The sequence below is a fragment of the Carcharodon carcharias genome, chromosome 6 (genome assembly GCF_017639515.1).
Source record: "Carcharodon carcharias isolate sCarCar2 chromosome 6, sCarCar2.pri, whole genome shotgun sequence".
Classification (NCBI taxonomy): domain Eukaryota; kingdom Metazoa; phylum Chordata; class Chondrichthyes; order Lamniformes; family Lamnidae; genus Carcharodon; species Carcharodon carcharias.
In genome coordinates this window covers 193067116-193091277 of record NC_054472.1, presented here as the reverse complement: position 1 = coordinate 193091277, position 24162 = coordinate 193067116, and the positions used below count along the sequence as shown (strand labels likewise).

The following is a 24162-nucleotide window of genomic DNA, read 5'->3' as shown; positions in this document are numbered from 1 at the left end:
TCATGATTTTGGTCCACTTTGGAAATTGAGAGATTTTATTACTGCCTCTGGAAATCCAGTCAAACATGGGTTACTTATCAGGAACTTGTTACAGGCTATTTTAACTCCCGAGTCTGTAGCTGTCATTAAGTGCGCTGCTCACACCAATCAAAAAGATGACGTTTCTAAAGGAAATGCAAAGGCAGATCAGGCGGCTAAGGCTGCAGTTGTCCGACCTGACCGGATGGTGGTTAACCAACGTGTTGCGGCCCATTCCAGTGCTCCCTCTAACCCTTTAACAATTGACGAAGTATCCCAATTACAAAGCACTGCTGATGTTGAGGAAAAGAGGGTTTGGCTTGCCGCTGGCTGTTGCCAGAAGCCTGATGGTCTTTGGATCTCCAATGCTGGCCGTGTGGTGGCTCCAGAAAACCCGCTCCCCTGGCTTGCACATGTGTGCCATTCATCCCCCCTTTTGCACCATGCGTGAAAGAATTATATTAATGCAAAAATCCTGGTATGCGCCTGGATTTGCTTCTATTGCTGAAAGCATTGCTACCAAATGTATGACTTGTCAAAAGTATAATGCGGGAAAAATGCTGTGTGTTAAATCTGCTTCACAACCCCAACCATGCAGCCCCTTTGTACATATGCAAATGTATGGGACTACAATATGTTAGTAATAATGGACCTTTTCTCTAGATGGGTAGAAACGGTTCCCACCAGAAAAAAAAATGATGCTACCACAGTAGCCAAATTACTTTTAAAAGAAGTTATCCCTCGGCTTGGAATACCTGAACGGATTTCTAGTGACAACGGACCCCACTTTACAGGTCAAGAGTGGTCAAGGAAGTGATGAAAGGACCACAATGTAAGCAACACCTGTCCTGCATCTACCACCCACAATCAGCCAGAGCAGAAGACAGACAAAATGGTATCCTTAAGACAAAAATAGCAAAACTCTGTACAGAAACAGGATTAAAATGGCTGGAAGTACTTCCCCTAGCACTTATGCTAATGAGATCTAGCCCCAACAGAGTGACAGGGCTGTCTCCCCATGAGATAATAATGGGCCGTCCTGTAAAATTGCCTTTAAACGCTCCCCTGACCACCAAGCAAGTGAACATACACGACATGAGTGAAAATATGTTAGCTTACTGCATAGCACTGACTAAGACGTTGCAAAGTTTTTATTCCCAGGTAAAAGCAGTGCAGAAGGAAGCAGCTGCTGAGGTCAGCCATATCTACAAGCCAGGGGACCACGTATTCGTAAAGACCTTCGGTCGGAAGAATTGTCTGGAACACGAGAACGATCCCAGGAATGAAAGGCTTAACATATGAGGAACGTTTGAGGACTCTGGGTCTATACTCGATGCAGTTTAGAAGGATGAGGCGGGGGGGGGGGGGGGATCTGATTGAAACTTACAGAATACTGAAAGGCCTGGATAGAGTGGACGCGGGGAAGATGTTTCCATTAGTAGGAGAGACTAGGACCCGAGGGCACAGCCTCAGAGTAAAGGGAAGACCTTTTAGAACAGAGATGAGAAACTTCTTTAGCCAGAGAGTGGTGAATCTATGGAATTCATTGCCACAGAAGGCTGTGGAGGCCGGGTCATTGAGTGTATTTGAGACCGAGATAGATAGGTTCTTGATTGGTAAGGGGATCAAAGGTTACGGGGAGAAGGTGGGAGAATGGGGTTGAGAAATTTATCAGCCATGATTGAATGGTGGAGCAGACTCGATGGGCCGAATGGCCTAATTTCTGCTCCTATGTCTTATGGTCTAACCCCGTTGGGAGGGACCATACCTGGTGCTTTTGACTACCTAAACGGCTTTAAAGCTTGAAGAGAAACCAACGTGGATACACACCTCTCACTGAAAAAAGGTCCCTGCGAAAGAAGGACGTGCAGAACCCTGTGACAGTGTAACCAGTTCTGAAAGGAACAGTCCAGAGTGCTAAAGCCAAGAGACTCAGCTATTAACTGCTTCAAAATATACAAAACAAAAAGTAGAAACTGTCACACTAGAAAATGGCACCACAATGCTTTGCTAAAATTGTGGTTTTGATGTTTGCAGGAGCATGTATAGTAAAATGTAATCTAAAGCCAGGTGAGCCAGACTGCTCTCTAAACCAGGGGACTGGCCAAAGAACAAAGAACAAAGAAAAGTACAGCACAGGAACAGGCCCTTCGGCCCTCCAAGCCGGCGCCGATCATATTGCCCGTCAACTAAAACATTTTGCACTTCTGGGGTCCGTAGCCCTCTATTCCCGTCCTATTCATGTATTTGTCAAGCTGCCAAAGGGAAACAGGCACCAACGGAAAGCAGGTAAATGATCATTCAGAAGCAATAACATGCGTCAGAGGGAATCTAGGGTGTTACAACTGCACAGGCAAGTTTGTAAATTTAAAAACTAACCTATGCAGACCCTGTAAGGATATCAATATAAGATAAACTGCCAAATGGGGCCCCAGTTAGGAGAAGGATATGTTATGAAATGCGATGACCAGATACTGAGGTGGGCCTCCTAAATATGGCGGTATAACCACCCCAGCACCAACAACCACTCCTGTGTCAGAGACGGTTAGCCAGAATATGATCACCTCTGAAGCTGCTGCCACTGAAGTAACTACCCCAGGGCCCGCGGAGTGTCTCAGAAACAACACAGACATAGTGCCCCTAAATACGGGATTGGTGGCAATACCTGAAAAAGAAAGAGTAGTGATAATACCAGGGTACGCTCATGTAAAGATAGTAGTGAATCTGACCAAGCTCAATATGCCAGAATGGTGCCCTAATGGACTAAGGAAGTTGCATACTAAACTATTAAGAGAAGAAGTTAGCCAAACAGGATTAAAACTGAAGGTTGAAAAGGAGCAATTAGTTAGTGCCATGGCCACAAACCCCTCTCAAAAACACCATGAGAAAAGAGGTATTCTGGAGGTAGCAGGAATAGGATATGCAGCAGGAACTGCCAAGGTAAATACCTTAGATATAAGTACGTTGCAAACAGAGATTGACAACCTAGAGGCCCGTATGAAAGATAGTTCAGGAACAATATGATGTCCAAGGAGAATCAGCCCAGGCTAGCAAGCAATTAAATAAAAACAAAAAAACTGCGGATGCTGGAAATCCAAAACAAAAACAGAATTACCTGGAAAAACTCAGCAGGTCTGGCAGCATCGGCGGAGAAGAAAAGAGTTGACGTTTCGAGTCCTCATGACCCTTCGACAGAACTTGAGTTCGAGTCCAGGAAAGAGCTGAAATATAAGCTGGTTTAAGGTGTGTGTGTGGGGGGCGGAGAGATAGAGAGACAGAGAGGTGGAGGGGGTTGGTGTGGTTGTAGCGACAAACTATCACTGCTTGTTTGTCGCTACAACCACACCAACCCCCTCCACCTCTCTGTCTCTCTATCTCTCCGCCCCCCACACACACACCTTAAACCAGCTTATATTTCAGCTCTTTCCTGGACTCGAACTCAAGTTCTGTCGAAGGGTCATGAGGACTCGAAACGTCAACTCTTTTCTTCTTAGCAAGCAATTAACTGTCCTTATCCAGGAAGGGTTAAAACGCCTGAAGCCAGTAACAAATACAATAAATGCCCTGAGAGAGTGGGAGGAAGGTGAGGAAACGAACGAAACAAGGGATACTGTATGAATCTTGTATGGGTCTTGGGTGCTGGCTCAGGTGGACAAAAATTTACTACAACGTGAACACATCAAGTACCAGATTGGATAGGAGAAAGGGCTTTACAGAAATGGACAGGATCCTCCTTGACGAATGTTAAGGATGTTGCCCTAGCAACCCGCATTCCTCACCACGCTAATAATAATGCAAAGAGGGAAATAATTTTAGGGATGGTTTTGCATATACCAAAAACTAAGGATAATACATTAAGGTCATGGTTATATAGAATTGAGAATATTTTCCCATGTACTAGTAATCCTCCAAGCATTGGTTATAGTCATTTTAATCATCCTAACGATTGTCTTAAAGAAAAAGGTTAATGCCTGGACAGTAAACCGACTTAAGAAAGACTTGGCCTTGCTAGAGGTTAATACCCACTGGTCTGAATATGACAGACTGTAAGGATTGTCCTTTAAAGGACAAAAGGGGGAATGTGGAATTGAGCTTTCGTCAGCTGAAGTGTCTAATGGGTTAAATGGTCTAAAAGTGATTATATTGCAGTAAGGAATGATGTAAACTAATCAAGCAGTTTAAACTAATCGAGCAGTTTAAACTAATTGAGCAGTTTAAACTAATCGAGCAGTTTAAACTAATCAAGCAGTGTAAACTAATTAAGCAGTGTAAACTAATCATGCGAAGTATCTTTGAAAAGTTTGTGGTTACAACTGTGTCCTGTTATGTGCTGGATGAAACAATGGTGCACGGATTAAATCTGCTGATATGGTAATTTATGTAATCTTTATCTACATGGTTGTAGTTAAATTGTCTCCTGTCTTATTATGAAACGTACCATCTGCCTGTAATTGTATTACTGTGTTCGCCCTTTGAACGTGCTAACCATGACACAACTGTGATTTCTTGATGTACGAACCTTATATGGTTTGAATTTCCTGTTATGAGGGGTATAAACGACGGTGGATTCTCTGTTCAGGGTGTGAGACTGACCAGGAACCACGTGTGGTGTCCTGAACAGCCGACTCCCCAGCATGCTTGAATAAATATAGTTTTGCTTCTAACAAAGTCGGTGTTCTCGTAGTTGTGTTGCGATTCGAAATGCCACACTGTTGGAGGGTCAGTACTGAGGGAGTGCCGCACTGTCGGAGGGTCAGTGCCGAGGAAGCGCCGCCCTGTCGGAGGGTCCGCGCCGAGGGAGCACTGCACTGTCGGAGGGTCAGTACTGAGGGAGTGCCGCACTGTCAGAGGGTCAGTGCTGAGGGAGAGCCGCACTGTCGGAGGCTCAGTGCCGAGGGAGCGCCGCCCTGTCGGAGGGTCCGCGCCGAGGGAGCGCCGCACTGTCGGAGGGTCAGTACTGAGGGAGTGCCACACTGTCGGAGGGTCAGTGCCGAGGGAGCGCCGCACTGTCGGAGGGTCAGTACTGAGGGAGTGCCGCACTGTCGGAGGGTCAGTACTGAGGGAGAGCCGCACTGTCGGAGGGTCAGTGCTGAGGGAGAGCCGCACTGTCGGAGGGTCCGTGCTGAGGGAGCGCCGCACTGTCGGAGGGTCAGTACTGAGGGAGTGCCGCACTGTCGGAGGGTCAGTGCTGAGGGAGCGCCGCACTGTCGGAGGGTCAGTACTGAGGGAGTGCCGCACTGTCGGAGGGTCAGTACTGAGGGAGAGCCGCACTGTCGGAGGGTCAGTGCTGAGGGAGAGCCGCACTGTCGGAGGGTCCGTGCTGAGGGAGCACTGCACTGTCGGAGGGTTAGCGCTGAGGGAGCACTGCACTGTCAGAGGGTCAATGCCGAGGGAGCACCACACTGTCGGAGGGTCAGTGCTGAGGGAGCGCCGCACTGTCAGAGGATCCGCGCCGAGGGAGTGCCGCACTGTCGGCGGGTCAGTGCTGAGGGAGCGCCGCACTGTCGGAGGGTCCGCACCGAGGGAGCGCTGCACTGTCGGTGGGTCCGCACCGAGGGAGCGCCGCACTGTCGGAGGGTCAGTGCTGAGGGAGCGCCGGACTGTCGGAGGGTCAGCACCGAGTGAGCACTGCACTGTCGGAGGGTCCGCACCGAGGGAGCGCCGCACTGTCGGAGGGTCAGTGCTGAGGGAGCGCCGGACTGTCGGAGGGTCAGCACCGAGTGAGCGCCACACTCTTGGAGTGAGTACTGAGGGAACATTGCACTGTCTTTTGTCTACTGTCTCAAGTGGATGTGAAAGGCTGCATGACAGCATTTTGATGAAGATTAGGCGAGTTCGCCCTGGAATCTTGGCCAATATTTGTCCCTTTGCTAAAAACAGATTATTGTGTCACTGCTGATTGTGGGACCTTTCTATGGACAAAATTCCTACATTACTGAGAGTGACTACACTTCCAAAGTACTTAATAATTAAGTACTTAAAAGTGCCTGGGTGTAAACTGCTTTGCAATGTCCTGAGGCCATGAAGGATGCTTTTTAAATGCAAGTCTTTTTTCAGGCAATCGAGACAAGGGATGCTGAATACTTGTCTGTCCTGTTTGAGTCAAAGGCTTTGAGGTTTGGGTACATCAGCTTCTAGGCTATCATTGGCAAATAAATGTTAAACCAGGTACCAAGTTCTGTTTATATCAGTAACTTTTAAATATATGCAAAATAATGGCAGCAGGCTTTACACATGGCTCATGATGCTAACTTCAAGCAGCGAGCAGCTGTGATGACTCTCCAACTCACTCATACCTGGTGTGCCCTGTGAAAACATCGATTACATCTGTGCTCAATCGGGGAACGACTGAAAAACTCAATCGTGTTTAGCCACACTGAGTCAAAACAGGAGGCTACAAATCAGAGGATGTGGTGATAAAATTGTACCAAGCCCTGAACAGACCCACCTCACACAGTGTTTCGTTCTGATCAGACCCAGAACACAATGCCGCGTGCTCCCCAACTCCTAATGTCAATGCCACTCCCTGATGTAAATACCACCCCCCTGCACCAATGCCACCCACCCCCCCACCTCCCCCACGTCAATGCTGCCCGGCACCAGCACCCCCTGGCATGAACTCAGGCACCACTTACTTTTCATGTAGTCCAGGTCGGCCACCGCCAGCATCTCTGCTTCAAGCTCGTCGGTCGGTATCTTTTGGAACTTGGCCTCATCCACCGTAGTCTGGCTCCCAATTCTCCGCCGCTCCTTCAGGTCATAACTGCTGCGATGTGCCAGAGGTGTCTTCTGTAGGGCACGGTTCTCCTCCGGCGCACAAGGGGCACCAGCCGTTGCGCCCCTGGAAACACAGGTCAGAGAGATAGGGTCGATAGACAAATATTATTTCCTTTTGGTGGGAGAGTCCAGAACAAGTGGGCGTGTCCTGAAAACGAGGGCCAGGCCATTCAGCGATGTTGTCAGGAAGCACTTGGTCGCACAAAGGGGAGCACAATCTGGAACCCTCTCCCCACAAAAAGCTGTCGAGGATGGAGGTCAATTGGAAATTTCATAACTGAGTTCGCTAGATCTTTGTTGGGTAAGAGTATTAAGGGTAATGCAACCAAGGAGCATAGACAGAGTTGAGATACAAATCAGCCATGATCTAACTGAATAGTGGAACAAGCTGGAAGGGCTGAATGGTCTCCTCCTGTTCCTCTGCTTTTTCCGAACCATGCTATGTGTGTACCTAATCCACATGGGCTGCAGAGGTTAAGAGAGGCTCATCACCACCGTTTCAAGGCAAATAGGGAATAAATGCTGGCCTTGTTAGAGTCATCTACATAGTGTGGGACTGGAGTCACATGGAGGTCCAGACCAGGTGGGGGAATGGCAGGTTCCCTCCCCTAAAGGACATCAGTGACCCAGTTGGGTTTTTATATGACAAGCTGGTAGTTTTCAAGGTGATTTTCTTCCCTGGCACCAGACCACAAATTACCCAACTGATCCAATTTCACAATGCCCTGGCAGGATTTAAATATCCCAAAGCACATCAAAAATGAATGTTGAGCCAAAGGAGAGTCAAGGAGGGTGGTCAAAGAGGTGGACTTTAAACAGAAGAGGCTTGGAGAAGAGGAAGGTTTTAAAAAAGGAAGCCCGGAACATGAGGCTGAAAACAAGCAGTGGACAGAGTGAGGGACAGTCAGATGGGAAGCCAGAATCAAAGGAATAGAGTGTCCTGGTTGGGGGAAGGGGTATAAGGGTAGAGATAGGGAGGGGTGAAGCCATGGAGGGATTGAAAGCAAAGGTGTGAATTTTCAGTTTGAATCCAATGTATTTTAGCGACAGCAAGGTGGAAGGGACTTGGTGCTGATTAGAACTGGGGCAGCACTGTTTTGAATGAGTTAAAGCTCACAGAGAATAGAAGGTGGGAGGGGGAATGGAGCAACAGCATGGATAAGCTGAGGCATCAGCAAAGACAGGTGATGATACAGAGTCAATCCCTGGTCTGCGCAGTGAGCCAATCTCAGCAGGAGCCCGTAAGGATCCTGTAACTGGCTCCAGGTTTGCTCCTGGCATTGGACGGGGAATGAGGCAGATTCTGCCCCAGTGGCTGCTGCTCGATAGGGAATTGCTTTTCTTCATCATTCATGAGATGTGGGCTTCGCTGGCTGGGCCAGCATTTATTGCCCATCCCTGGTTGCACTTGAGCAAGTGGTGGTGAGCTGCCTTCTTGAACCGCTGCAGTCCATGTGGTGTAGGTACACCGACAGTGCTGTTAGGGAGGGAGTTCCAGGATTTTGACCCAGCAATAGTGAAGGAACGGTGACATATTCCCAAGTCAGGATGGTGAGTGGCTCGGAGGGGAACTTCCAGGTGGTGATTTTCACATGTATCTGCTACCCTTGTCCTTCTGGATGGTAGTGGTCGTGGGTTTGGAAGGTGTTGTTGAAGGAGCCTCGGTGAGTTACTGCAGTGCATCTTGTAGATGTCACACACTGCTGCCACTGTGCGTCGGTGGTGCAGGGAGTGAATGCTTCAGGTGGCGTATGGGATGCCAAACAATTGGGTTATTCTGTCCTGGACAGTGTCGAGCTGCGAGTGTTGTGGGAGCTGCACTTATCCAGGGAAGTGGAGACTATTCCCATCACATTCCTGATTTGTGCCTTGTAGATGGTGGACAGGCTTTGGGGAGTCAGGAGGTGAGTTACTCGTCACAGGATTCCCAGCCTCTGACCTGCTCTTGTAGCAAATGTCTGGTCAATGGTCACCCTAGGGTGCTTGTGCGGGTTTCAGAGATGGCAATGACATTGAATGTCAAGAGGAGGTGATATTTGTGTGGTCTGAATGTTACTTGTCACTTATCAGCCCAAGCCTGAATCCAGGTCTTCCTGCATTTGGACATGTACTGCTTCAGTATCTGAGTCGTCGTGAATGGTGAACATTATATAATCGCCCGCGAACATCCCCACTTCTGACTTTATGATGGAAGGTCACTGATGAAGCAGCTGAAGATGGCTGGACCTAGGACACTACCCTGAGGAACTCCTGCAGTGATTTTCTGGGGCTGAGACGTTTGACTTACAACAACTAAACCATCTTCCATTGTGCTAGATATGACTAACTAGCGGTGAGTTTTCCCACCGATTCCCATTGACTTGAACTTTACTCGGATTCCTTAATACCACCTTGTTGTTAGGGCATTCACTCTCACTTAACCTTTGGTGGAAGGGATAAGCGCCTCTGGTAGCAGGTGATCAAACCTGGCTCTTGCGACACTGTCTGTCCAGGCACTACACGAAAGGGGAAATGGTAGCGTAACAGGGACATGGGTTCAAACCCCACCACGGCAGCAGGCAGAATTTAAACTCAATTAATAAAATCTGGAATCAAAAGCTCGTTTCAGTTAAGGTGATCTTGACCATTGTGGATCGTTGTAAAAACCCATCTGGTTCACTAATGTCCTTTAGGGAAGGAAGTCCTTACCTGGTCTGGCCTACACGTGACTCCAGACCCACAGGAATATGGTTGGCTCTTAACTGCCCTCTGAAATGACCTAGTAAACCACTCTGTTCTCGGGCAATTAGGGATGGGCAACGAACGCTGGCCTTGCCAGTGACACCCATGCCCCATGAAAGAATAAATTTTAAAAAAGATCACTGATATGGACACGCTCACAGGCAGCTGCCAATACCGTTGTGCCACAGGATGGGGGAGGGGGTGGTCGGATAAGGAAAAGGGAGCACGTGCCTGACAGAGACGAGAGAGACACAGACAGGCAGACAATGAGCTTGAGGGTGTTTTCTGGCTTTCTCTGGGGAGTTGGGGGATGAAGCCCTTGGAAACAGCATGACTTATGAAAACAGATCTGGCACATCTCCCAAAATGAACACACTGCACCCCGGCCCTCACACACCTATCAGGCTGCCAGAGCACCGCAACACCAGCTGGAGAGGCTGTCATTGCCCACCCCTACTACCACCAGACATGGGAATAAACAGCCCAACCCCTACCCTCAGGTGCTGACGATTGGAATCTGAAAGCTGCTGATCTTAACTGATTGCAGCAGCTATGAGGTAAATGTCTCATAGGGTGGGGAGAGAGAGAGAGAGAGACAGATGGGGGAGGAGATGGAGTGGAGTGGAGAGGGAGAGGGTGATGGGGTGGAGAGAAAGGGAGAGAGGGGGAGGTTGGGGAATGGGGTGGGGGGGGGGGAGAGGGAGGGTGGAGAGGGATGGGGGGAGAGAGAGGAGGAGGGGGGGAAGGGGAGAGAGAGGGAGGGGGAGGGGGAGAGAGAGAGGTGGAGGGGGTAGAGAGAGAGGGGTGGAGGGGGGGAGAGAGGTGGAGGGGGGGAGAGAGGTGGAGGGGGGAAGAGAGGTGGAGGGGGGGAGAGAGAGGTGGAGGGGGAGAGAGAGGTGGAGGGGGGGAGAGAGAGGTGGAGGGGGAGAGAGAGAGGTGGAGGGGGTAGAGAGAGAGGGGTGGAGGGGGGGAGAGAGGTGGAGGGGGAGAGAGAGAGGTGGAGGGGGGGAGAGAGAGAGGTGGAGGGGGAGAGAGAGGGGTGGAGGGGGAGAGAGAGGGGTGGAGGGGGAGAGAGAGAGGTGGAGGGGGGAGAGAGGGAGGGGAGGGGGAGAGAGAGAGGTGGAGGGGGAGAGAGAGAGGTGGAGGGGGGGAGAGAGAGGTGGAGGGGGAGAGAGAGAGGTGGAGGGGGGAGAGAGGGAGGGGAGGGGGAGAGAGAGAGGTGGAGGGGGAGAGAGAGGTGGAGGGGGGAGAGAGAGGTGGAGGGGGGAGAGAGAGGTGGAGGGGGAGAGAGAGAGGTGGAGGGGGGAGAGAGGGAGGGGAGGGGGAGAGAGAGGTGGAGGGGGGAGAGAGGGAGGGGAGGGGGAGAGAGAGAGGTGGAGGGGGAGAGAGAGGTGGAGGGGGGAGAGAGGGAGGGAGGGGGAGAGAGAGAGGTGGAGGGGGAGAGAGAGGTGGAGGGGGGAGAGAGAGAGGGGAGGGGGAGAGAGAGGTGGAGGGGGGAGAGAGAGGTGGAGGGGGAGAGAGAGAGGTGGAGGGGGGAGAGAGGGAGGGGAGGGGGAGAGAGAGGTGGAGGGGGGAGAGAGGGAGGGGAGGGGGAGAGAGAGAGGTGGAGGGGGAGAGAGGGAGGGGAGGGGGAGAGAGAGGTGGAGGGGGGAGAGAGAGGTGGAGGGGGAGAGAGAGGGGTGGAGGGGGAGAGAGAGGTGGAGGGGGAGAGAGAGGTGGAGGGGGAGAGAGGGAGGGGAGGGGGAGAGAGGGAGGTGGAGGGGGGGAGAGAGGTGGAGGGGGGGAGAGAGAGGTGGAGGGGGGGAGAGAGAGGTGGAGGGGGGGAGAGAGAGGTGGAGGGGGGGAGAGAGGTGGAGGGGGAGAGAGGGAGGGGAGGGGGAGAGAGGGAGGTGGAGGGGGGAGAGAGAGGTGGAGGGGGGGAGAGAGAGGTGGAGGGGGGGAGAGAGGTGGAGGGGGAGAGAGGGAGGGGAGGGGGAGAGAGAGAGAGGTGGAGGGGGAGAGAGAGGTGGAGGGGGAGAGAGAGGTGGAGGGGGAGAGAGAGAGGTGGAGGGGGGGAGAGAGAGGTGGAGGGGGGGAGAGAGGTGGAGGGGGAGAGAGGGAGGGGAGGGGGAGAGAGAGAGGTGGAGGGGGAGAGAGAGGTGGAGGGGGGGGGAGAGAGGTGGAGGGGGAGAGAGGTGGAGGGGGGGAGAGAGAGGTGGAGGGGGGGAGAGAGGTGGAGGGGGGGAGAGAGAGGTGGAGGGGGGGAGAGAGGTGGAGGGGGGGGAGAGAGAGGTGGAGGGGGGGAGAGAGGTGGAGGGGGGGGAGAGAGAGGTGGAGGGGGGGGAGAGAGGTGGAGGGGGGGGAGAGAGAGGTGGAGGGGGGGAGAGAGGGCTGGAGGGGGGGAGAGGGAGGTGGAGGGGGAGAGAGGGAGGGAGGGGGAGAGAGAGGGAGGGGAGGGGGAGAGAGAGGGAGGGGAGGGGGAGAGAGAGGGAGGGGAGGGGGAGAGAGAGGGAGGGGAGGGGGGGAGAGAGGTGTAGGGGGGGGAGAGAGGTAGGGGAGGGGGAGGGAGAGGGAGGGAAGGGGGAGAGAGAGGGAGGGGAGGGGGAGAGAGAGGGAGGGGAGGGGGAGAGAGAGGGAGGTCCAAAGTGATGAAGAGAAGAGAGAGAGGGAAGGAAGAGAAAGGGGAGGAGGGTAGGGGAGAGAGGTGGGAGAGAGGGAAGGAAGGGAAAGGGGAGGAGGGTAGGGGAGAGAGGTGGGAGAGAGGGAAGGAAGGGAAAGGGGAGGAGGGTAGGGGAGAGAGGTGGGAGAGAGGGAAGGAAGGGAAAGGGGAGGAGGGTAGGGGAGAGAGGTGGGAGAGAGGGAAGGAAGAGGAGAGGTTGGGGAGAGTGGGAAATGCAGTCAGTTAACTTTCAGATTCATATAGAAATGATAAGAAACGGAGTTTGAATGATAGAGCACATTCAGCCCATCCTGCCCTGTGCCATCTCTTAGGAGGATCTATCTAATTAGTCTCACTCCCCCTGCTCTATCCCCATTGCCTGCAAATTTCTCCTTTCTAAGTTTTTCTACAAATCCTTATTGAATCAGCTTCTACTTCCCCTTCAGGCACAGCATTCCAGGTCATCATAACTTAAAAACTATTTCTCATTTCCTCCTCAGGTTTTCAAGACTCCGCCACCCTCATCTGGTCCTGTCCCCACCACACGCCACATGCCGGTTTGTCATAGAGGCTGGAACGGGCACCTTGAAATCGATGGTTTTTGCTGGCAGGGAAGATGCAGGTGAAGATAAGCAGTGTCCAAGGGTCAAACAGAGGTCAGGAATTGAGGAAAGTTCCCCAGCAGCTGATGCCAACTCTCCTTATGATCAAAATGACCCCAACACCCACACATTCCAGAGCCTGGACAGCATCGGCAGGTCATTTAACCTGGGCCCAAGCCCAGTACAGCTGACCAGCAACACAAACCTCAGGCTCCTGTACACACCAATACACGAACCTCACGCCCCCTATACACAAACCAATACACAAACCTCACACCCCCTATACACACCAATACACAAACCTCACGCCCCCTATACACACCAATACACAAACCTCACGCCCCCTATACACAAACCAATACACAAACCTCACACCCCCTATACACACCAATACACAAACCTCACGCCCCCTATACACACCAATACACAAACCTCACGCCCCCTATACACACCAATACACAAACCTCACGCCCCCTATACACAAACCAATACACAAACCTCACACCCCCTATACACAAACCAATACACGAACCTCACACCCCCTATACACACCAATACACGAACCTCACGCCCCCTATACACACCAATACACAAACCTCACGCCCCCTATACACACCAATACACAAACCTCACGCCCCCTATACACAAACCAATACACAAACCTCACGCCCCCTATACAGACCAATACACAATCCTCACACCCCTATACAGACCAATACACAATCCTCACACCCCCTATACAGACCTATACACAAACCTCACACCTCCTATACAGACCAATACACAATCCTCTCACCCCCTATACAGGCCAATACACAAACCTCACACCCCCTATACAGACCAATACACAATCCTCACGCCCCCTATACACAAACCAATACACAAACCTCACACCCCCTATACACAAACCAATACACGAACCTCACGCCCCCTATACACACCAATACACAAACCTCACGCCCCCTATACACAAACCAATACACAAACCTCACACCCCCTATACACACCAATACACGAACCTCACGCCCCCTATACACACCAATACACAAACCTCACGCCCCCTATACACAAACCAATACACAAACCTCACACCCCCTATACACACCAATACACAAACCTCACGCCCCCTATACAGACCAATACACAATCCTCACGCCCCCTATACACAAACCAATACACAAACCTCACACCCCATATACACACCAATACACAATCCTCACGCCCCCTATACACACCAATACACAAACCTCACGCCCCCTATACACACCAATACACAAACCTCACGCCCCCTATACAGACCAATACACAATCCTCACGCCCCCTATACAGACCAATACACAATCCTCACGCCCCCTATACACACCAATACACAAACCTCACGCCCCCTATACAGACCAATACACAATCCTCAAGCCCCCTATACACACCAATACACAATCCTCACGCCCCCTATACACACCAATACACAATCCTCACGCCCCCTATACACACCAATACACAAACCTCACGCCCCCTATACACAAACCAATACACAAACCTCACGCCCCCTATACACACCAATACACAAACCTCACGCCCCCTATACACACCAATACACAAACCTCACGCCCCCTAAACACACCAATACACAATCCTCACGCCCCCTATACACACCAATACAGAAACCTCACGCCCCCTATACACACCAATACACAAACCTCACGCCCCCTATACAGACCAATACACAAACCTCACGCCCCCCGTACAGAATATGACACAAGCTTCATGCCCCCGTTTAGAAAATACACAAACCTCACATCCTCTGTATGGACCAATACACAAACTTCACACCCCCTATACAGACCAATAGACAAACCTGGCACCCCCTATACAGACCAATACACAATCCTCACACCCCATATACAGACCAATACACAAACCTCACGCCTCCTATACAGACCAATACACAATCCTCACACCCCCTATACAGACCAATACACAAACCTCACGCCCCCTATACAGACCAATACACAATCCTCACACCCCTATACAGACCAATACACAATCCTCACACCCCCTATACAGACCTATACACAAACCTCACACCTCCTATACAGACCAATACACAATCCTCTCACCCCCTATACAGGCCAATACACAAACCTTACACCCCCTATACAGACCAATACACAATCCTCACACCCCCTATACAGACCAATACACAATCCTCACACCCCCTATACAGACCAATACACAAACCTCACGCCCCCTATACAGACCAATACACAATCCTCTCACCCCCTATACAGACCAATACACAATCCTCACACCCCCTATACAGACCAATACACAAACCTCACGCCCCCTATACAGACCAATACACAATCCTCTCAACCCCTATACAGACCAATACACAATCCTCACACCCCTATACAGACCAATACACAAACCTCACACCCCCTATACAGACCAATACACAATCCTCTCACCCCCTATACAGACCAATACACAATCCTCTCACCCCCTATACAGACCAATACACAATCCTCACACCCCCTATACAGACCAATACACAAACCTCACGCCCCCTATACAGACCAATACACAATCCTCTCACCCCCTATACAGACCAATACACAATCCTCACACCCCTATACAGACCAATACACAAACCTCACACCCCCTATACAGACCAATACACAATCCTCTCACCCCCTATACAGACCAATACACAATCCTCACACTCCCTATACAGGCCAATACACAAACCTCACACCCCCTGTACAGGCCAATACACAAACCTCACACCCCCTATACAGACCAATACACAAACCTCACGCCCCTGTACAGACCAATACACAAGCTCACACCCATCCAGGCAAATACACAAGCCTCACACCCCCTATACAGGCCAATACACAAACCTCACACCCCATATATAGACCAATACATAATCCTCACACCCCTATACAGACCAATACACAAACCTCACACCCATCCAGACCAATACACAAACCTCACACCCTCTGTACAGACCAATATGCAAACCTCACACCCCCTATACAGACCAATACACAAACCTCACACCCCTATACAGACCAATACACAAACCTCACACCCCTATACAGACCAATACACAAACCACAAACCTCACACCCCCGTCCAGACCAATACACAAACCTCACACCCTCTGTACAGACCAATACACAATCCTCATATCCATATGGACCAATACACAAACCTCACACCCTCTGTACAGACCAATATACAAACTTCACACCTCCTATACAGACCAATACAATACAAACCTTACACCCCTTTATAGGCCAATACACAAGCCTCTTGCCCCTGTACAGACCAATACACAAGCCTCGTGCTCCTGTACAGACCAATACACAAGCCTCATGCCCCCTGTACACCTTGACATCAGTGGAAAGGAGCAGCTTGGAAGGTGTATAAAGTGCTGTGGATTTGATTTCACATCAGCGCCAGAGTGTCCGAGTGTATCTATGCCCCAACAGGGAGTCGTGTTCAGGAGGGAGCCCAGATGTTGGCAAATCATGGCACTTACACTGGCATGGTGTGCTCATTTTTGGCGGGTTTGCTATTCTGACTGGCCGTCCCTGGCTTGATGAGGAGAGGCGGTGCATCTTGTTGCTTTGGGCTATGTTCAGGTGGGTTCGGAAGTGCGGAGCTACTCTCTGACTCCTCGTCAGACACAAAGAACTAGAAAAGAAGAGGAGAAAGGCATCAACAATGAATGAAGAGCTGCTGCCCGAGCTGAGCTCTTCACCTTCACTCAAACCCTGGTCAGCGTTGGAGTCCAGCATCTTAGACACTTGACTCATTCTATCCCTCCTTAACCCAGGGCAACTCAATAGCACAGCACAGGAGGAGGCCATTCGGCTCATGCTGTCCATTCTAACTCGAGTTATCCAATTAATCCGGCAGCCCAGTTCTTTCCCAAAGTGCTGCAAATTTCTCCTATTTAAGTGTCTATCCAATTCCCACTGAAAGTTCCTGTCTAATCTCCTTCTACCACCCCTTCAGGCTGCGCATTCCTGATCACAAAAACTTACAGCATTAAAAAAAATTCTCATCTCGCCCTCTGATTCTTTGGCCAGTTATCTGTGTCCCTCTGGTTACCGACCCTCCTGCCTCCATTGGCTTCTCCTCCTTTACTCTATCAAAACCCTTTGTGATTTTGAACACCTCCATTAAATCTCCCCTTAACCTTCTCAATTCCAAGGAGAATAATCCCAGCTTCTCTAGTCTCTCTACATAACTGAATTGTAGATCGCTGCCTACAGCTCTGCTTGTGATGGGCACACACCCACAATGAACTGCCACCTGCGGGGTCGAGAACCACTCTTCCTGTTTGATTCCACACGCTCAGTCCTGCAGCTCTCACCTGAACCTGGCCTGTGGTGTCTGACTGGATGTCCTCCATGGGGTCCTTCTTCTCCTGTGCTCCATCAGCCTGCTCCTCCTCTTCATCACCTTCCTCTATGGTGGGAGCACCAATCGGAGAAGAGGCAGCCTTCCTGCTCTTCTTCTGAGTCCCTTTCTTTCTCCGTCCTTCCGAAGGCAGGTGCGTGGAAAGTGGGTGATGGGTGTGAAGGGAGGAATGACGATGGTCTTTTGAAAGAGAGAGAGAGAGAGGATTAAAGTCAAACATTAATATAAAGAAAGACTTTCATTTATATAGCACCTTTCACGCCCTCAGGACCGCATCCCACCCACCCCAGCAAAGCACTTTACAACCACCCAATCTTAGTCATTATTGTAATGTAGGGAATGTGCTAGCCAATTTATGCAAAGCAGGATCCCACAAATAGTAAGATGACAGTGACCACTTAATCTGTTGTCATGTTGGTTGAGGGAAAATATCTGCCAGGGCACCAGGGAGAACCTGCCTGCTCTTCATCAATTAGCATCACTTATGTCCATCTGAGGCAGCAGATGAGGCTTTGGTTTAAGGTCTCATCTGAAAGGTGGAACCTCTGACAGTGCAACACTCCCTCAGAACTGCACTGTAGCACCAGGTTAGATTTGGGTTCAGACAGTGGCATAATGATAATGTCACTGGTTTAGTAATCCAGAGACCCAGGCTAATACTCTGGGGACACAGGTTCAAATCCCACCACAATTTAAATTCCACCACAGCAGCTGGTGGAATTTAAATTCAATTAATGAATCTGGAATTGAAAAGCATGAAACCATTGCTTTAAAAAAAAAGCCCAGCGGTTCACTATTGTCCTTTAGGGAAGGAAATCTGCTGTCCTTACCTGGTCTGGCCTACATGTGACTCCAGACCCACAGCAGTGGGGTTGATTCTTAACTGCCTTTGGAAATGGCATGAGCAATTGGGGATGGGGACAAATGCTGGTCTTGCCAGTGACACCCACATCCAATGAAAGAATAAATTTAAAAAAGAAATCCTAGACTTCCCAGCCAGTGGAATTAGCTTTTCTCTACCTACCCTGTTTCCCTTAATGTATTGAAAACTTCAATGAAATTACCCCTTACAGGGAATCACCTACCTTCCAGGGAATAGAACCAATAGCTTATGTAATCTCTCCTTGTAATGTAATCCTTGGAGTCCAGGTAAATTCTGGTAAACCTACACTGCACTCCTTCCTGAGGTGTGGTGTCCAGAGCTGCTCTCTGACTCCAGGTATGGTCTAACCAGTATTAGACTCAGACGTTTACAGCACAGAAGGAGACCATTCGGCCCATTGTGTCCACGCCAGTCAACAAAGATCCGATTACACTAATCCCATTTTCCAGCGCTTGGCCCATAGCCTTGGAGGCTGTGACATCGTAAGTGAATATCTAAATACTTCTTAAATGTTAGGAGAGTTTCTGACTCAACCACCCTTTCAGGCAGTGAGTTCCAGACTCCCACCACTCTCTGGGTGAAAAAATTTCTCAACTCCCCTCTTAGCCTTTTACCTCTTACCTTAAATCTATGCCCCCTGGTTATTGACCCCTCTACCAATGGAAAAAGTGCCTTCCCATCCACCCTATCTATGCCCCTCATAATCTTATACACCCCTATCAGGTCCCCTCTCAACCTTCACTGCTCCAAGGAAAACAACCCCAGTCTATCCAATCTTTCCTCATAGCTCAGACCCTCAAGCCCAGGCAGCATCCTGGTAAATCTCCTCTGCACCCTCTCCAGTGCAATCACATGCTTCCTATAATGTGGTGACCAGAACTGCACACAGTACTCCAGTTGTGGCCTAACCAGTGTTTTATACAGTTCCAGCATAACTTCTCTGTTCTTGTATTCTAAGCCTCAGCTAATAAAGGCAAGTATCCCATATGCCTTCTTAACCACCTTATCTACCTGCCCTGCTACCTTCAGGGATCTGTGGATATGCACACCAAGGTCCCTCTGATCTTCAGTACTTTCCAGGGTCCTACCATTCGTAGTGTAATCCCTTGTCTTGTTAGCCCTCCTCAAGTGTATTACCAAACACTTTTCCAGCTTGAGTTCCATTTGCCGCTGCTCTGCCCACCTGACCAGTCCATTGATATCCTCCTGCAGTTTACACCTATCCTCCTCACTATTTACCACCCTATCAATTTTTATGTCATCTACGAACTTCTTGATCATAACCCCACTATTTAAATCCAAATCATTTATGTACACCACAAACAACAAGGGTCTCAACACCGAGCCCTGCAGAACCCCACTGGAAACAGACTTCCAGTCACAGAAACATCCCTCTACCATCACCCTCTGCATCCTGTCTCTCAACCAAATTTGGGTCCAACCTGCCACTTTGCCTTGAATCCCACGGGCTCTTACTTTCTTGACCAGTCTGCCAGGAGGGACCTTATCAAAAGCCTTGCTAAAGTCCATGCAGACCACATCAATGGCACTGCCCTCATCAACACTCCTGGTTGCCTCCTCAAAAAATTCAATCAAATATGCTGGTCCTTGAGATAGAAAGGCCAGTATTCCATTCACCTTTTTGTTAATTTTCTGTTTCTTCACTCTCGCTGGGTCAAAATCCTGGAGCTCCCTCCCTAACAGCACTGTGGGTGTACCTACACCACATGGACTGCAGCAGTTCAGGAAGGCAGCTCACCACCACCTTCTCAAGGAGCAATTAGGGATGGGCAACACATGCTGGACCATGAATGAATAAAAAAAAACCTGCTCATGCCATTTTAATGATCCATATACATGGACCACCACCTTGACTCCCAACCCCCAGAGTCTCCTTGGTCCTCCACTGTTTCTCGCTCTTCACCATTTAGAAAGTACCTTTCTCTATCTCTTTTAGGTCCAAAGTGGATGACCTCAAATCTGACTACACTGAAACCTCTTTGCCACAGTTTTGCTGATTCACTTAATCTACCAATATTTGGATAATTTTGTGCTTCCATCTCATAAATCTCGATCTTTCTATCTCAGTCCTGGAAGTTTCAACTTGGTTTTATTTCTGAGCCTGGGCTGACACAAGGTAACTCAGTACAGGGAAGACTGTTTCTAATCTCAGTGTCTCAGTCCCAGGCGAGATTGGCATCTGGCTGGTCACTGCAGGATCCTGACACTCAAAATGATGCAGCAGTTTAAAAAACACACACACGACACTCACATTCAAAATCTGCCTCATCGAAAGTGCGCCGGACTTCATCCACATTCCGGCTGTGTGCATCATGTAGCAGATCATCAAATCTCTCAACTCCCCAAGTCTTGTTTAGGTCATCCTCATCCTCATCTTCAATCTTGGGCGATGATGGAGGAGGCACATCCTGGTCCGCCTGAAAAGGAACAAAAACAACTGTTTTGTAGACACTCCCAACTGGCTGTTTTCCCTGGACCCCAAAAAGTCTCATGGCATCAGGTCAAATATGGGCAAAGAAACCTGTTGATTACCACATACTGCCCTCCCTCAGCTGATGAATCAGTGCTCTTCCATGTTGAACACCACTTGGAAGAAGCACTGAGAGTGGCAAGGGTGCAGAATGTATTCTGGGTGGGGGACTTCAATGTCCATCACCAAGAGTGGCTCAGTAGCACCACTATTAACCGAGCTGGCCGACTCCTAAAGGACATAGCTGCTAGACTGGGTCTGCAGCAGGTCATGAGGGAACCAACAAGAGGGAAAAACATACTTGATCTCATCCTCACCAACCTGCCTGCTGCAGATACGTCTGTCAGTGACAATATCGGTAGGAGTGACCACTGCACAGTCATTGTGGAGACAAAGTCCCACCCGAGGACAATTGCCCAGGTATGTCCTGTATGCAAAAAGCAGGACAAATCCAACCTGGCCAATTACTGCCCCATCAGTCTACTCTCGATCATCAGTAATGGAAGGGGTCATCAACTGTGCTGTCAAGCAGCAACAGCAAAATACTGCAGATACCCTCCATCATGTTGTGTGGCACTACCAACATGCTAAATGGGATAGATTTTGAATAGATCTAACAATTCAAGACTGGGCATGCATGAGGCTCTGCGTGCCATCAGGAGCAGCAGAATTGTACTCAAACACAATCTGTAACCTCATGGCCCAGCATATCCCCCACTCTACCATTACCATCAAGCCAGGGAATCAATCCTGGTTCAATGAAGAGTGCAGAAGGGCATGCCAGGAGCAGCACCAGGTATACCTAAAAATGAGATGTCAACCCGGTGAAGCTATAACACAAGCGTGCCAAACAGCATAAGCAGCAAGTGATAGACAGAGCTAAGCGATCCCACAACCAACAGATCAGATCTAAGCTCCCTGCAGTCCTGCCACATCCAGTCGTGAATGGTGGTGGACAATTAAACAACTCACTGGAGGAGGCAGCTTCACAAACATCCCCATCCTCAATGATGGAGGAGCCCAGCACATCAGTGCAAAGGATAAGGCTGAAGCATTTGCTACAATCTTCAGCCAGAAATGCCAAGTGGATGATCCATCTCGGCCTCCTCCGGTGGTCCCCAGCATCACAGATGCCAGTCTTCAGCCAATTCGATTCACTCCACGTGATATCAAGAAATGGATGAAGGCACTGGATACTGCAAAGGCTATGGGCCCTGACAATATTCCAACAATAGTACTGAAGACTTGTGCTCCAGAACTTGCCGCGCCTCTAGCCAAGCTGTTCCAGTACAGCTACAACACTGGCATCTACCCGGCTATGTGGAAAATGTCCCAGGTATGTCCTGTACACAAAGAGCAGGACAAATCCAACCCGGCCAATTACCGCCCCATCAGCCTGATCTCAATCATCGATAAAGTAATGGAAGGGGTCATCAACAGTGCTATCAAGCAGGAAAAGCAAAATACTGCGGATGATGGAAATCTGAAGCAAAAACAGAAAATGCTGGAAAAAACGCAGCAGGTCTGACAGTATCTGTGGAGAGCGAAACAAAGTTAATGTTTCAAGTCCATACGACCCTTCTTCAGGGCTGAAGAAAGTGGAAATGTGATTAAATTTATACTGTTTAAGGGGGGTGGGGCATGTGGAGCTGGATAGAAGGCCAATAGGTGGGGACAAAGGAGGGATTGACAAAGATGTCATGAACTGAATGACGAAGGGTAATGTTAGTGCTAAGAAAGGTGTTAATGGAAAGGTGTAAAGTTAAGAAAGCAGAATGTGATTATAGCAGAACATTGTGTGAAAGAACAACATGGAACAAGTGACAGATGGCCCTGTAGGATGAGGGTGGGGGGAGGGCCGGTAGTGGGGGAAAAGAAGAGGATAGAAAATGGGATAAAAAAGGGGATAAAACTGGGGATAAAGGACTGTTTCAGTGCTGTTTCATGCTGGACCTGGAAAAATTGATCAATTTTGCTTCCAATTTCCACTGCTCTATCACCTTCACATGGTCCATCTCCAACACTTCCCTTCCCTGACCTCTCTATCTCAATTTCTGGTGATAGGACTGTCCACCTATATTCATTACAAGCCTACCGACTCCCACAGCTACCAAGTCCAACCCTGATTTTGTTATCAAACCTGCCGACAAGGGTGGTGCTGTTGTTGTCTGGCGTACTGACCCCACCTCGCAGAGGCTGAGCGCCAACTCTCAGGCACTTCTTCCTATCTCCCCCTGGACCATGACCCCACCACCGAATATCAAGTCATTGCTTCTAGGACTGTAACTGACCTCATCTCCTCTGGAGATCTTCCTTCCATAACCTCCAACCTCAGTCTCCCATCCCCGGACAGCCCGCTTCTACCTCCTTCTCAAAATCCACAGATGCTGTCAGACCTAATGAGTTGTTCCAGCATTTTACGTTTTTTTACTATCAACCAGCACTTGCTTAGCAATAACCTGCTGACGCCCAGTCTGGGTTCCGCCGGGGCTACTCAGCTCCTGGCCTCATTACAGCTTTGGTTCAAACGCCACCAATGCATAGTAGCAGCAGCGTGTACCAACTACAAGATGCACTGCAGCAACTCACCAAGGCTTGTTTAACAGCACCTTCCAAACCTGTGACCTCTACCACCTAGAGGGGCAAGAGCAGCAGATGCATACAAACATCACCACCACCTGGAAGTTCCCCTCCAAAACACACACCATCCTGACTTGGAAATATATCGCTGTTCCTTCACTGTCGCTAACAGCATTGTGGGTGTACCTACACCACATGGACTGCAGCGGCTCAAGAAGGCAGCTCACCACCACCTTCTCAAGGGCAATTAGGGATGGGCAATAAAAATGCTGGCCCAGCCAGCGATGCCCACATCCCAATGGAGAATAAAAAAAAATTAAATCAGCAATGCTCAAGAGGCCAGAATTAGAGGGGTGCACATATCTCAAAAGGTTGTGTGCTGGAGAAGATCACAGAGTTACGGATTCAAAAACAAGGGTGAGAATTTTAAAATCAAGGTGTTGCTTAACCAGGAACCAATGCATGTCAGTGAGCTCAGTGGTGACAGGAGCTTGGTGTGACTAATGACACAGACAACAGAGTTTTGAATGACCTCAAGTTTATGGAGTTCTGTCAGGAGGTAGAGCCAGGTGTCAGCACTGTACACATGAAAATTGACCCAATGGCTGCAGATGTCACCATGGGACAAGATACAGATGAAGAAGAGCCGACAGATGCTCGAGATCTTGTGGGATAACAGTGCGGGATATGAAGGGAGGCATGGCTGGAAATACTTTGGATACGATTGGATTGGTAAGAATATCGTCTCACCCAGCTGGGCAAGGGAGGAGAGGCATTGGAGGGCGGTTTGGTTGAGGGTGACAGAAGCTGCAGAGAAATTGAGGTGGAAACCTGGCTTGAGAGGTTAAAACAGGGAGAGCTGAGGGAAAGATGGGCAAGAATCATGGAAGCAATAATATATTGAGGTTATTTTGGAGAGGAAAGGGTGGTTCAAGATGGGATGGAGTGAATAACAGCTGTTTTTAAAAAAAATTCAGCATTCATGATTGAGGAACTAACTACTATAAAACAAGCC

At 49.7% G+C, this 24162-nt stretch overlaps 1 protein-coding gene across 4 annotated transcripts in view; it reads right to left on the bottom strand.

Moving 5' to 3' along the window:
- The window catches only part of LOC121278938 (anion exchange protein 2-like), a 263881-nt gene that overhangs the window by 68967 nt on the left and 170752 nt on the right, over positions 1-24162 (bottom strand). For all 4 annotated transcript variants that reach the window (XM_041189507.1, XM_041189509.1, XM_041189510.1 and 1 more), the window contains 4 exons: positions 20349-20514; positions 17147-17373; positions 16307-16461; positions 6654-6859 (listed from right to left, as the gene is read on the bottom strand). In XM_041189507.1, coding sequence (XP_041045441.1) covers positions 6654-6859; positions 16307-16461; positions 17147-17373; positions 20349-20514 — 754 coding nt within the window. The remainder of the gene's footprint in view (positions 1-6653; positions 6860-16306; positions 16462-17146; positions 17374-20348; positions 20515-24162) is intronic.